Source organism: Pocillopora damicornis, chromosome 5 (genome assembly GCF_964200805.1).
Source record: "Pocillopora damicornis chromosome 5, jaPocDami1.2, whole genome shotgun sequence".
In the NCBI taxonomy this organism is placed as follows: domain Eukaryota; kingdom Metazoa; phylum Cnidaria; class Anthozoa; order Scleractinia; family Pocilloporidae; genus Pocillopora; species Pocillopora damicornis.
In genome coordinates, this window is record NC_142674.1 from 8916128 (window position 1) to 8930966 (window position 14839).

The window sequence follows — 14839 nt, forward strand, 5'->3', positions numbered from 1 at the left end:
TAGGTATAAAGTAATCAATCTGTCATCAATCAATGGATTATCAGCTACTCAGACGAGAAAAAAACGTTGGCAATATAAATTGCAAAGTTTCCTCACAAATATAAAATTTGCTAGCTTGAGAAAGTTGAAACTTATAGTGCTTTTTTTTTTGTGTAAGGTATTACAAATAAGCGTGAGAAAAAGCAATTTCATGCGAACATTTATCAACAGAAGCAATTCAACTTACGCGACCCAACTGGAACTAAGGTGTTGGTGTTGCAAAATATATACATCGATTTTCGGCTATCCACACGGTTGCTTCCTTTGGCACTTGAGGACTTATGTGTCGCTAGATCCTTGGGAATTGCACAAAGGGTTTTCCTAGTCCTCCAACGTATGCCAAAGTCTGCCCTATGGCGTGGGCAAATAGTCAGGGTAAGATGTTTTTGCTCAAATGAGAAAACACCTGTAAAAAATATAACACCAATTAAATCTGTTGCAGCACTCATTCATAAGCACAATAAAGTTACCTGAAAACACACAAAATCAATATTTACCGGCTCTGGCTAATAGCAACTTCATTTCAGTTCTAGAACCTTCATCTGCACTCAGTCCAAGACTCGATAGATGTCCAGTTACATCTTTCGTGCAATCCTCGAGTGTAATGCATTCCACCTGACCAGGATAATCAGGAGATCGCCCGCAAGGGGTCACCTTACCAACTAGCGTTATATAGCTACAGAGAGCCATAAAATGACAAGAAATAATAACTTCTGATGAGAGCACGTATGAAAGCGCAAGACTCGTCCGTGAAATAACTTTCCTTAGATCTGTTACGAAATTTCAACCATTTGCGCAAGAGCTTCGTAGGCAGTGATGACGTGACAGGCTTTACCACGAGAGAAAATTGTGTTTGAATTACAGCATCTTGGTCAAGATGGTGCGAGATGTTGGAAACTCAACGAAAACACATCTGAGATTGAAGTATAATAGTGTTATCGTGTAGTTATCAGACCTTGAGTAAAGTTTTTGTTTTCAGTCTTTGGTATATTTCATGATGACAGCCCATTTAGGGTCTCATGTGGTGCGGCCAGTGTTTGTTGGGACCGGATGTCGGTTAATTATGATAAATAGGAACAATTCGCGTTAATACACTGAACTGCTTGTAAAGAATGCTGTTCTCCTTCTGTATTCGCTGGAATTCTTGATTTATATATACATATATATCTAAAACAAGCTAAAACAAAGCTCTTGCAGCTGAAATGTTTAAAAGTCATTCAACAGACTGATCAATTGTCACAATTTTCGTAATCGTAATACTTGTAATGGTGATCGATGAAAAGACTGTAAGAACATTTTCGACGGTGATTTTATTTTCTCTCAGCTCTCACACAACTCTGAATGTACGACTTCACTATAACTCAATATTTTGTGGAATATAAGTCAAATATTTCCAGAATTAAAGTTTATTTTAAAACCTTTTTCCACCAGGGAAGGAATGATAAGATTAGCGTTTGTTTACACAACACACATCATTTTGCTCGCCCTGGACACAAACATTTGTGCTATTTTCGAAGGGAAGCGGTCTGATTCAAAGCATCAAAGTTTACTCAGGAAATAAATAGTATCATTATATTACGAATATCAAGTTAAAAATTTGAAAAATGAGGTACCAAGTACACTTTTATCGCGTTAAATTTAACCTATTTTTTGCTCTCATATTAAGCGCTCTTTGAGGGTGTTGCTAAGAAGACTTAAAAATTCTCAGTATCAATGTGTACAGAAAAATTAACATAGTGAAAATGGATGAGAAGGCTTTTTCTTATATCGTGTGAAGTTTGGTGTTAATTGAATTCGTTTTAAGCCTTCAACGGAGCTTGGTTTTTGCAGTGAATTTTGGACAATTTGATAGGCGGAAAACCGCACTTAAACCGCGTTTTCAAATTTTCGCCAATTTCTAAAAATTTAATGATCGTCGGAACTTTTAAACTTGATTTTTGAAAATAGTTTACCAAAGGGTATCGTTGGGCAAAATATGAGCAATTCACCAAAATGGTCGTTGACGGACGATTCTCGATCCTAACAGGCAGCCATTCTTAAGAGGGTGGAGTTGGATAATTAAACCAATCACAGAGCGTGGTGAAACAAAACCTATTCCATCCTTGGATATTTTCAATTCTATATTACAAATCATTATCAATGATAAGTCACCAACCTGTGCGTCCGAGCAATTCGAGTTTAGAAACTGCGAGTCTTTCAACAGCTCACAAACCTGCCAGCAGAAAATGCGATCACAGTTAATAAATGTAAATGATTTCATAAAGGGAAAAACTCCCGTCACTTGGTTTATGATTCAATAATGAAATGCACACATCTGTAGAATAATTGTAATAGTGTTTTAACGTAGAGTATACTTGGGATTTACCTCATTACGGACACTTTTAAAAGAGAGCTAGATTACAAAAGCTTAAATAAAGTTCTAGTTAAACGAATGTTTCTTAATTTCCGAGGAGGAACGTTGTTTGAACACCAGAGATAAAATAGTACTTGCTCTGAACTCTGCGTCGCAATTTGGTGAAGCGCAGCTAGTTATTTAGTGAACTTAAGTATTACCAATGCGACTGAAAAAACTGTGGTTTACAATTCATTTTAGCTGTGTTACCTCAGCTCTAGTTCCCTCTCCATTAGGAAGTCGGGAAGCAGCATCTCTAACCAGTGTGAGGATAGTGACGTATGGAGGTCGCAGCGATGTTAACAAGGAGTGTTCCCGAGCCTTGTTCAGGTTGGTATCTTTACTAAAAACACCCTATAGTAGAGGAACACGAGTGAGAGCCACGCTTAGCGAAAAACGAGGATTAAAGTTTCAAGCCAATTTCTTCTTTCACTTGTAGGGAGTAAACATTTTGTCGTCTACATATAATTGGAATTCTGTTCACGAAGTTTATAGAAAAGGAATTAAGTCAGTTACCTACAGGATTTTTTCTAGAATCAATTTAAATTTCGGAAAGAGTACAACACGATCACTGCTTACACAAACATTTTTTAATAGGACTGCAAACTTATTGATGTAAAACTTTTAAACATTCCAACGGGTGTCATCTGAATCACACAGCCTTGTTTAGTACGCAAGACGCCTAAATACCATGCATTTCGTAAAATATCACACCTATGGGAGAGGTAATGCACATATAAAAAACAGGCGAAACATTACTCAGCTATTAAGAATGTCATAACATTGTTTGATAGTCATTATGGCTAAGGATAACACCACACAGCAATTCTAAAGAACTAAGATGAGGTGGTGCACCAGCGTGCTTTGTAAATCTTGCAACACGCTCAAGATAACAACTTACCTTGACTGGACCCACCACAGACTCAAAACCGTGCATTCTGAAGGTGAAGGCTTTGTGCGGATTGTCGTATCGTTTTTGCTCCTGATAGTTTAATAAATGGTACCCCAGGTAAAGTTAGTATATCAAAGTCAATTTCGATTCAATTTAAATTTATAAGGATTGTTTTTTTTTTTTTCAGTGCAAGTAATTAAGAATAATTATTGGACAGTTATTACCATGAAATGGATGACATCCTTGCCACTAGATACCACCTATATTATTATTAATACCAGCTGGCTAACAGCAGAAATATGATATGTTCTAGACAAGCCAGCTGGGTTTACGAGCTTGTCAACGTTCTCGGTACTGTAGAAGTATATGCAACAGCACTGGTATTTCTGTGACCCAAAACCGAGGATGACGCTGCTTCTGATTCCTTGCAGCAAAGCAGCAATGAAGATCATTTCCAAGGAAATAAATTTTCCCTAAATTGTAATTAATGTTGCGCTTCGACTGGTACATGGACGCCTGTGGTGAGACAATCACGAGCATCATTTTACGTCTTCAATTCTACATTTTAACGGTTTTCGTCCACTTTAAAGAGGGACGGCATACCCATGACACACACATACATACATATACTTTATTTACGCTCGAAATTCACAGTGTAGCTGTAGAGCTAATATCTTCGAGAAAATAAGCTAATATTATTCCAATATTATTTATAAACTATATACAACATTATGCATGCAGAGGGAAACATACGTTGTAGATCTACTGTGGAAAAGCTTCATATCTGAGGATTTCCTACTTGATTCTTACGATATCCTCGTCCACTGGCCATCAAAGTTTTTACCAAAACCCCCGCCTCAATAACGCTCATCTTCCCATATTCCCCTAACCCCACTCGCTCTCAACCACATTTCTATCGACCAAAACATTAATAAGAATCAAATATTTACCTGTTCCCTAAAAGCTGCTCTTTCCTCTTCCGTACTTGGCCTCACAACGAAATCTGTTTTCCTGCAGAGACAAATTTCATTTGTAATCTATTTTTATCTATAGATTAATATCATTACTCATTCTCCCAGTGAAAAATAAAAAATTGATATTCACTCCATTAAGCCGTTATTTGAACGCCCGACAGGTGAGCAGACATGACTACCTAATATACGACGTTAGTGACTTTGTTGTTTATTAATATTCATTCTAGTTTCATGGTTGTAAAAGATTCACGTGATGACTCTAAAAAAAACATATCGTTTACAGGCGGTATGTGCATTAAAACATTTCTGATACCATCACTCATTTTCTGATTTCACGTGTAACGAACAGAAGATGAGATCATGAAACAATCAATAGGAAAGCGAACACAGCCATGCAAACGAATGCGAACACAAATAATTCAGGTGTTTTTACTTACACACGAGGATTGGGCGTAGATGATGAATCTGTTTCGGCTGTAACATCCTGTAAATGACCAAACACAAGAATCATGCACCTCATAACAAAAACAAAAACAAAAAACAAAAAACATAACAAGAAACAAAAACAAAAAACATAACAAAAAATTATCATTTCACCCAACAGGTCTTACTTATTGATGGACCGGGTAAGTACCCATTTACGAAATGAAAAAACTTGTGTTACCCCCTTAATGTAATTAAACCAGATTCAACACCTTTAAGTAATACCTATTCATCCTACATAAAAGCGTTTTCCCGAATGTGAATGAATATTCACTATCATACCCGTGAGTTAGTACATGCGCTCAGTATGATTGGTTTATTTAGCGGGTCGTAATTCACTGTGCAGCCAACTAAATTCAAACTACAGTTGCATTGAAATCTCCCCCTCTATTTGAACCTTGAGATATACTATATATCTTACTAGCCTGGTTTTCTCGGTCTGCACTGTAAGTTACAGATTCGCTCAGAATTCCGGGCGCAAAAAACTTAGCCCGTAACTCACAGTACGGACCGAGACGAAGCACGTACAACAATCTATTAGCATTTCAAAGATGTTGCCTGCATATAACCAAAGAGAAAAAAAAGCAATGCCTTTTTGCTTGTAAGCTGTCCTTTGATTTGAAGCCAGTCTTCACACAACGGCTCCAATAACTCATCTCCATCTCTGTTAGAACCTGCGTCAAACACAAAACAGTAGGCTCCACATATGAACATTTTACTCACACAGTACAAAATGGCCCATAAAATAAATGACCAGGGTAAGCGGAAAAAGGTATTCATTCTTGGCACCACACCAGTTCCGTAGAAAATAAATTACGAATTGACAAAACTAACTTCAGGTTTCAATAAAGCAAAAGATGAAAGCAATTTCACAGAAGCATAATGATGCTATTTGCATGAAATATTGGCCAGATGAAGAATATCTAAGACCTGCCAAAGATGAGGCCTAATCTGAGACCCTAAGTAGCCTTAAGTCGTTTAAGTCCCTTTAGTCTCAAGCCTTAAGTCCCCCCCCCCCCCACCCCTTCGAAAAAAACCCAAACACCTCAAAATATTTATGAAGTATTATGAAATGAATCACCAAAGTAGATAAAAGATTAGGGGGAGGAGGGTTTCGCCTTATGGCCTGTTGGCCCAAAAAAAGAAGTGACCTCTGGGTTGTGTGCAAAAGGGTGTTGAAATATCAAATTGTAACCAGATCGAAAGTGATAAGGTGCCACTACATGATCCAAAGGTTTTTTTTCAAAGAGCGACCCTTAAACAGGTTGAGAAATGCTGCCTTGATGTTTGTATACTAAGAATTGTTCCCTTTCTTTAAAAACTTTACTTTCTGTGAGCTGCACTTTTCCGCAATTGATTACTGATGCTTACTAGCGATCTTCCATAATACTATCTGAGTCAGCAGGTGAACTCTATTCCTAATCGTTATCAAAAGCTTTGTAGAGTACCGAATGTTTAAAAATTTCTGTTAGATTCAATTTATGTAAAAAAGCAACACCGTAATGATGTCAGTATTTGTTTCAATTTAATTTTTTCAACGAATTATTATCTAGGAAACTCTTGAAGCCAACATCTCTGTCATTGTTTTCACTCAGTTATTTATAATGCTAAGGCAACTGCTCTTTCTTGTAGAAAAGTAACTTTCCGGAGAAATCTGAATTTTTAGCTTAAACTTGGTAAAGTAACTTCCCCCTCCCTTTTGTTAAGTTTTGGAAACCATTTTAATCTGGAATTTTGAAATATTAGCAAATCTCCGTTTGCGCTCGTCTCACTTGCGACTTGAAATGGGACAAATTGAAGGCTTGCAAAATATATTTTTTAACATATTCTGCTTGATAGATCATTTGATGTTTTGATCATTCAGAAATGAAATTGGAACGAGAAACAGATTGTTTCCTCTATAAAATGCTTGACTTTCACACCTAACAGCAAAAGTGTATCCAACTAGAGAGCAGAATAAAAATTAGGGTTAGTATGTATATTGCATGTGATCACCTATCCACTTCCACTGCTGAGGCCTCTCTTTGAAATCCACTAAAGGTACAAATGAAGCTGGAGTCTCTAAAAACAATGAATTAATGTATTAAAGAGGTACATTTAACACCTGCAGTGACTCAGATTACCAAATGTAAGATATGAAAAACATGCAGTTATATTCACTCTTGCTCTAAATAACATAAACCCTTAGTAACTATGTATAACTCAGTTTTAGTACAAAAACAAAGAACACAAAATATATTTCACCTCCTGAACTCCCAGAGAGAAAGATGAGAGCAGAATAAACCAGCTTGACCCAATCTGGCTCCTGAGTGCCCCATCCACTTACAGCACAGACTGAGGACAACTAAAATAACATGTGTCATTATTTGAGTGATATCATTTTTAATAAGAAATACTTTGTAAGCAGTTGTTAAAGGTATAATTTCCCAAGAGTTTCTCATGATCAATATTCACAGTCTTCCTACTTGACCACTATTTAACAACTACATGACCACCTTCATGACCTGTGGTTACTTTTTGTATGCCTCCATGCACTACCAGAGGTTGTAGACTATTTCAGCTGGTTTTGAGCAAAATTTAATATATGAATACAAGGCAGGCATCCTTGGTGGGAAAGATACACAAGTCATGCCAGCTCAGAAAGCCAGATATATTTAAAAAAAACATGTCACAAAGCCAGCCATATAATAATCACATTTGTTTTTACTTTGTTTTTAGCAAATACATACTAAACAATTGCTGCAAAAAGGTAAAATGTCTCTCCATCACAACAATCTTACAGTTATTAAGGGTAGTTCAGTGAAAGTCATAATACAACAAGTAAGAGATTTTTTTTCTTACAGTATCCAAAAATTGCCAAATATTGTTGGTCTGGTAAAGCTGACTGAAATTTTAGGGGGAAATCACTCCTTCTCAAGGTCAACTTGTGTGTCAAGTTAACTTCAGACTAGCCATGCACAATGGATGCCCTTAAAGGCTACAACTATCTTTTCAGTTTTTATATTCTTAACTTTAATCAGATGACACTCTGTCTGGTAAGCATCCTTAAAGATACAAAATAGGTTTTATATAATGTACAGTAACAAGGATGTTGACAAACCTGCCATGTTTTTACAATCTCCTCAATCTAAAAAAATTAGGGCAACAAACAAATGATTAAAATTGGCAATATGCTTTTCATTGACATCATCGCTTTAACTTCAAAGGTGCTGAGTAATTTATTTCATCAAATTTTAACCCATTATGACTGCTCCACTTTTTGACCACAATATTTGTTCAGCACAAGTTTGCTCAAATCATGTAATAAATACCATAGCTCATACGAAAATAAACTACCTAGTATATTTGTATTGCTAACTGCTGCAAAAATAAGTGTGAAAATATCCTTGTTACAGTTCATTCATTGTCCACTCTTTTCATAGACAGCTTCCTTCACTTTTTCAAGTTCCAATAATTAGGACAGGTTTTTTGCCTATGCAGACAAATACTTGTAATAAGCCAAATTACATTTTGAGAAGCAAATTGTTGCTGTCAATACTTAGTTACTCTCTTTACATTTTTTTAAAACAGCAGCCAGTTATTTACAAGAGGTCTAACCCAAACCTCAGTTTTAGGTATTCTCTAGAAGAGGGTTAATTTAATCAAATAGAAGTCCTTCCACTGCTAGCTTTTTGGCCCTTTAGACACTGTTCACAAGAACAAATGTTTATATAAAAGATTCGGCAAAATTGAAGATACACTTTAGTTTAAAACATGCTTTTATTAAACAATGGCTAAACTTTGTTTCAATTACCAGCCCATTAAGTTTATACCGCAGCTACTGGTTTCAGGATCACCCACTTTTCCCTCTCTAAAAAGTAATTAACATTCAACTGCACAACAAGGCCAACCTAAAAGGTCACATGATTCCCCAGGAGAGAGCATATACACGCTAATTAGTTTAAATCACCAATCACATGTTCATAACTGTCTATCCTATAGTTCTAAACTTGACAGAAAAAAATCACTCACTTTCTGTAGGCTGGCTTTTGAATCAGGAAAAATTTGAAAAATTTCACGAAGTAGACTGAAGAAGCAAGGCAACTCTTGGGATCCATCAATGCAACTGTAAAAGAATATAATAATAAAAAAAATCTGATCAACGTAATAGAAAAGAAACCTTTCCCAGATAATTAATGTGCTTTTTCTAATATTATACTGTTTTTGGAATGAAAAAGTTTTTGTTTTCTTTATCTTGTATCACTTATTTCAATAGTGTATAAGACACAAAAAAGTTCAGTGCACTGTTTCAACCTGAAAAAAACAAACAAACAAACAAACAAACAAAAAACTAACAAACAAAAACAAACAGACAGCCAAACTAACAAAAAAACACCATGTTGAAGATAGAACCATCTAATTACATCTTGCTTTACCGTGGTACTTTATGTACTGCATGGCCTGGCTCTTCTCTCTTAGCATTTTCATTCAAATGTTTTATAACTTGAGCTTGTCGCTCCTGTTTCTGCTGAAGCTTCTGTTTCAACTTTTTCTTCACTTTGGCTTTCTTGTCCTTCTTTTTTGAAAGCTCAACTAAATAGAATCATAAAAAATTAAAAAAAAAGAAAAGGCTGGCATAAAGTACTGCACAGCATGGCAGTTATAGAGTTATATCCTGTTGATGACTAGCTTTCTCATATCAAGTCAAAGCCACTGATATTTTATCTATACGGATTTTAAGCTACTAGCTGTCTAGTTTGTGTAATATACACTTGAAAAACAATAATTATTTTTCACCTAGGTAAGTATTGGTGATAGTGTAGGATAATTACCTACCTACTCCCTTAACATTAAATATCATCCACTATTCACCTCAACTTTGGTAAATGATAGTTTTTCATAGTATTGTGAACCATCAGAATATTTATGTTGTTCAAACTGAAGTCAGGGACAAAGCTAGTTTGACCTTAGCCAACAGCCTTCAAACACAAGTATCCCAGCCCCCTCCTCCGTATATATCCCAACAACCACATAAAAACAATCACTGGAACACAAGATATTAACTTGCAAATAAAATTGTCAATTGACAAATACCAACCAGGTTTTGATACTTTCTTAGAAGGATTTGTTCTGAATATAATATCTTGAAAGGAAGTGAATCTTGTATCCAGCTCAGGATGATCCTTTTAGAAAATAATAATAATAATAATAATAATAATAATAAACTTAAACAAAAAAATAAACAACTTTTATATTTTATTCATATGCTATTAAAATTGCTGATCCTAGCAGTATGCTGTTAAACATCATAATGGCATTGTTCACCATCGAGTCTCTGTGGCTTAGTGTTAGAGCATCAGAGTGCACAAAACCGTGGTTCTAAGGTTCAATTCCTCATGGCGACTTAGACTTTTCCTTTGTCCCACACTCATGACATGAAGAAAAACATCTATCAATAGTAAAAATAATGTCAAATTAGGGAATATACAGGATGTTCTCTCATTGTTTAATTCAAAGTATAGCATCCAGCCTAGTAATTCCAGGGTCTCACTTTATATTAAGCAGGCTGAATACAGGTTTAGATTCTTTTGAGTTGGTGTTCAATGGTTCAATTGAAACCACCATGTCAATTGGTAAGATTGAGGATAACTTGGAGCGAAGAAGCCACTATTTGGTCATTCTCAAGACCACTTTGCCTCCTTGTGCAATTTTTTACTTCCTCCAGGTAAAATTAAACTCACTTTTGATTTATTGAGCACTTGCTTACCAGAAAATACCTCCAAAGTGACCATGTCTCTGACTGACAAAGACCAGCTCTGAATTTGATGACTTTATAAAAATTACCACCATAAAATGCTTGTTAATTACCAACACCTTACCAGTTCATTTACCAACCCCTAATTCCACCTGTGGGGTAACCTCCTAAAACCACCTAAGCAAACAACCGGTGATAATAATGGACAAAACAACAATGGAAAACAAGAAATGACGAGCAGCAGTACCTCATTTAATAGTCGTCTCTTTCTATGAACTTGAATCATTATCTGAAAGTCATCTTCTGTCACCACATTTGGTGATGTTACACGATGAGTGGTAGGTGGAGGATAAGGAAAACCATGGTAACCTGCAGTAAATGGCAGTCCTGCTCCAAACATTGGGTGAAAACCACTCAAAACACCTGGCATAGTGTTAAAGGGTGCCATAAATATACCCATGGCTGGACCAAAGGGTGGAGGGACTATGAAAAATGCAGGTCAATTAAGTATAAGCATTATATTGTTGCTGTTATTGTATCAATACCTTTATAGTAAAGTCTGTGTACTTGAGTCAAGTAGCCCTTCCAGTTGGAGCTTATTCCTGTTTCTATAACATAGAGCATGCAACTAGGAATATTAAACTTCCCCTCTTGGATGGAATGCTAGTCCATTGCAAGGTTACCCCCAATATTTCATCAGGCTTCCTGGACAACTTGCCTGTACCTATTTATGTTCCAGTGTTGAGAGAGACACTGGGAAAGTGAAGTGTTTAGCCCAGAACATAACACATTTCCCTAGCCAGGTCTCTAGCCCAGACCACTCAACCTGGAGTCTATTGCACTAAACATTGGGCCACTGCTTCTCCCATGACCACAACCTTTCATTCACTATTAGCAGCAGATTGAGGAAGCTTAAAAAAGTTGCCATATTAATGTTGTCACTAATGAATATATTTGATTTTAGTGATCAAAGCAACCACAAGTAGTTACTAAGTGCTTGTTTAGGAATGTCTACAAATGTGTATGCTTGTAATAAAAATAAGAACTCAAACATATTGACAAACCCATACCTCTTTCTTCATCATCAGATGATACATTTCCTCCCTGAAATCATAATATAAGCACTGTCAGTTTTGAAAACCATAGGGAAAATGAATGGGTTGTGTCCTCTTGCCATTAGACATGAGTAGGAGAACCACAGTGAGAACATCAGTCACTTAAAACTCGATCCTCTAGATTTGATTTGACCTCAGAACAATTTTTTCTGCCACATCTTTCAAATTTGGATAGTTAAAAGTAATTCTTAACATTGCCATGTTCTCTGTTGTGAAGGACAAATACTTTGTTTAATTGTAATATGTGAAAAAGGGTACTGTGTAAATATGACGTCTAGCTTTTGGTAAGCTCATTTTTAATGCTTTTAAAACCTAATGTTAGGGCTGAGTGTTCTAGCCTGTTGTCCAACAAAAGCCTTCATGTCAGGTTATTCCCAAAGAATACCATAAAGCATCAAATAAATTACAAAGCAATGCCTTGAAATTTATAAGGACTAAAGATAGTTTAGAGGGAGGTTTTAAAAGCATTAAAAACAAAAACCCAACCAATGGTAAGTAATGTTAATTTGGTATTAAACTCCTCAGTGACACAGAAGTATAATTTAATCTTTCGTTTCAAAAGAAAAAATTAAAAAACATTTAAAATGTACTTTATTACCTGAAATTGTTGCCTACATTCTGAGAGGATCCTGTATAAACAATAAACATTCCATTCAACAAAATACACCAGAAAAAAAAGCAGCAGAAGTACATTACGTACAACAGTTCAAATCAGCAACAGAAAAAAGCAAACAGATTCTCCCACCTAATAATATAAGGCAACTGTAGTGCTTTTAATACCATTTTTTTTCATGGTCTTCTAGTAGATTTAAAGTAGACTACAAATTGGGCCTTTGGAAAATTGCTAATGTGAGTCTGCTAACTATATTTGGTATCAGCAAGACAACTACAAAAAAGTCACCTCTTGAATCGTGTGTTGACTCTGTGCTCCATTGCCAAGGCATCAGTAGAGGGTGTGTGTCCACTGTGAAACAAATATAATTACTCAATTCAAATACCATCAAAAGTTTGAAATCATAAATTACAGCTTGAGACTCACAAAAAGATTTAGAAAACATCTTCTGCCATGAGCAAAAGGACACTTGTAAAGAAGAAAATAGTTGCATTATACATGTACCTGGTTTTGATGGGTTCCCCAGGGCTTTGTCTCCCAATCTGATCCAGAATTTCCTACAGGAACAAGAATATGAACGGTTGTATTTATCTTATACTTGTGCTTGGTTCTATATCAAGCTAGTAACCAATTTAACTTTGGAAAAGACAATGATAGCTTCAGCAAAGTGTTAGTTGTACTAACACACTACTGTTTCATTACCCGTTATGTACTTAAGAATCAACAATAACATTCTATAGGAGAAAGGCATGGGCATGGAACTCAAAAGCAGTACTTTCGCATATCAGGTAAAAAGTTTTTCTTGACTTGAGTATCTGCTTAGTTGGTTTTTTTTTTTTTTTTTTAAATTCATCTTTTGTTTTATTTTTTCCAACCTTTATGTTCTAAGGGAGAGGCCACCAACAAACCTAGCATGATTCAAGATATGCAAGTGTTTTGCTTTTTTTTCCCTTGTAACTGTAGAGATTAAAAGTCTATTACTTTTCTGCACTGTTTGAACCTTAGCTTTTCTATGCATGTGGTGCATAGGAGAATCTAGGAGATGCAGCCAAGTAACAACACAAATCATATGGTACCTATTTATTTTTTAATTTAACTGATTCATTCATTGATTTAAAATCAAGATTTAACAAAATACAGTGTACTGTACCTGACGAGATATAAGAATTTCCCTCAACACCTTTCTGTGATATCTCTGTTGCTGAATCTATGAGAAGAGGGGCAAATTATCCTCCTGATACACAACAAATCTAAGTACTCCTATTTCACCTTGAATTTACACGATATCAAAACATTACTATTGTTGAAATATGTAGTCACTAGTAACTATCAGTTTTAAAATGTAAATTTCCTGTATTTCAGCCTCAGTTCCTAGTTTCCTATGGTCTAGGTTTTCTTTTGATCCAAGTGACCTTAAAAAAAATCAACACAACACACAAACAAAAAAGAATTGTAAGAAGATCAACCTATCAATTTACCTTGTATTCCTTGTATGTAGCTTTGCGACATAACTTTTTGTACTTCACAACATCAGGATAGAAGTAGCCAGCTTGATCAGAAACCAAAACACATTTTTTCGATGCAAGTTATTTAGAGTTCTTACAATATATACTCAGATAAATCATGATGAAATTAGTTTATCCATCTATAAAGAACATGCAAAACATTTCTTTAGGTCTCTACATGTGTAATAAGCAATTATATATTATTTGATAAGGTTGAGCATGATATCACAAATTATTAAAACCAAGGTCAGAGTTATCTGTTGAAGCCAAAGACTACTCCAGACAACAAAGATATCAGTTTATTATGTGAACATCACACGCTATTATATATTGATTGAATGCTCTCAACCAATCAGATTTTTTATAGTAAGTCTAATGTATAATAACATAAAATATTGTCTGCAGTAATTCATATTTTAATCAAAGATTGCCTCAGAGACTGATATAGTTAAATAAATACCATAATAAATATATCAATTCAGGAACTGAACATGTGAAGTAAATTTATGCTACTTATTGTTACTTTTTTGAGAGTTTCATCCAGGGAGGCTTAATTACAGGAGTTGTGATTCTTGTTCCTAGCATGTGACCATAAAGTTAACTCAATCAAAACCTTTGAAAAGATCAGTTATTTCCAATTTAAGATATATAGTGCAAAAGAATGCCCAGGATAAACAAAGATGCAAATCAAATAAGTACACAAAAAAATGTTGTTTACTGTGAGTCACCACATTATGAGTCAAGAATTGAATGAAATAGAAAGCATCTCACCTTTCAACTTTTCCTGAAATTGTTGAACTGGATTCCCAAATCTGAAGTTCTCACCACCTAGTAAGGCACTGATCAAACAATTGTCAAGTCAATAAATAACTGTCTTGTAGGCTCTTGGAACAATCTAAGGTGTACATTCAATCAAATGGTAAAAAACTAGGCACCTCTAACATGTACCTCATGGTTCCAAATTGTAGAATTACACCTTACAATAAAGGTGCTTTTGTAGCTGCAAATCTACCAAGAATTTTCAAAAGCATGTGTTCTAGTAAAAGTTAGCCTGATCAATCAGACTTTTTATTTCTAACACCTGTCACTCCT

At 35.4% G+C, this 14839-nt stretch overlaps 1 protein-coding gene across 1 annotated transcript in view; it reads right to left on the minus strand.

Moving 5' to 3' along the window:
- LOC113666135 (nuclear factor related to kappa-B-binding protein) overlaps positions 1-14839 on the minus strand; it is a 28310-nt gene that overhangs the window by 10693 nt on the left and 2778 nt on the right. The window contains exons 4-23 of the mRNA XM_027181895.2: positions 14519-14586; positions 13721-13791; positions 13393-13449; positions 12747-12799; positions 12531-12593; positions 12228-12258; positions 11585-11618; positions 10762-10997; positions 9858-9942; positions 9196-9352; positions 8792-8885; positions 7881-7907; positions 7025-7124; positions 6776-6841; positions 5372-5454; positions 4735-4781; positions 4274-4334; positions 3333-3413; positions 2642-2785; positions 2195-2251 (exon numbers count right to left, since the gene is read on the minus strand). Coding sequence (XP_027037696.2) covers positions 2195-2251; positions 2642-2785; positions 3333-3413; positions 4274-4334; positions 4735-4781; positions 5372-5454; positions 6776-6841; positions 7025-7124; positions 7881-7907; positions 8792-8885; positions 9196-9352; positions 9858-9942; positions 10762-10997; positions 11585-11618; positions 12228-12258; positions 12531-12593; positions 12747-12799; positions 13393-13449; positions 13721-13791; positions 14519-14586 — 1615 coding nt within the window. The remainder of the gene's footprint in view (positions 1-2194; positions 2252-2641; positions 2786-3332; positions 3414-4273; positions 4335-4734; positions 4782-5371; positions 5455-6775; positions 6842-7024; positions 7125-7880; positions 7908-8791; positions 8886-9195; positions 9353-9857; positions 9943-10761; positions 10998-11584; positions 11619-12227; positions 12259-12530; positions 12594-12746; positions 12800-13392; positions 13450-13720; positions 13792-14518; positions 14587-14839) is intronic.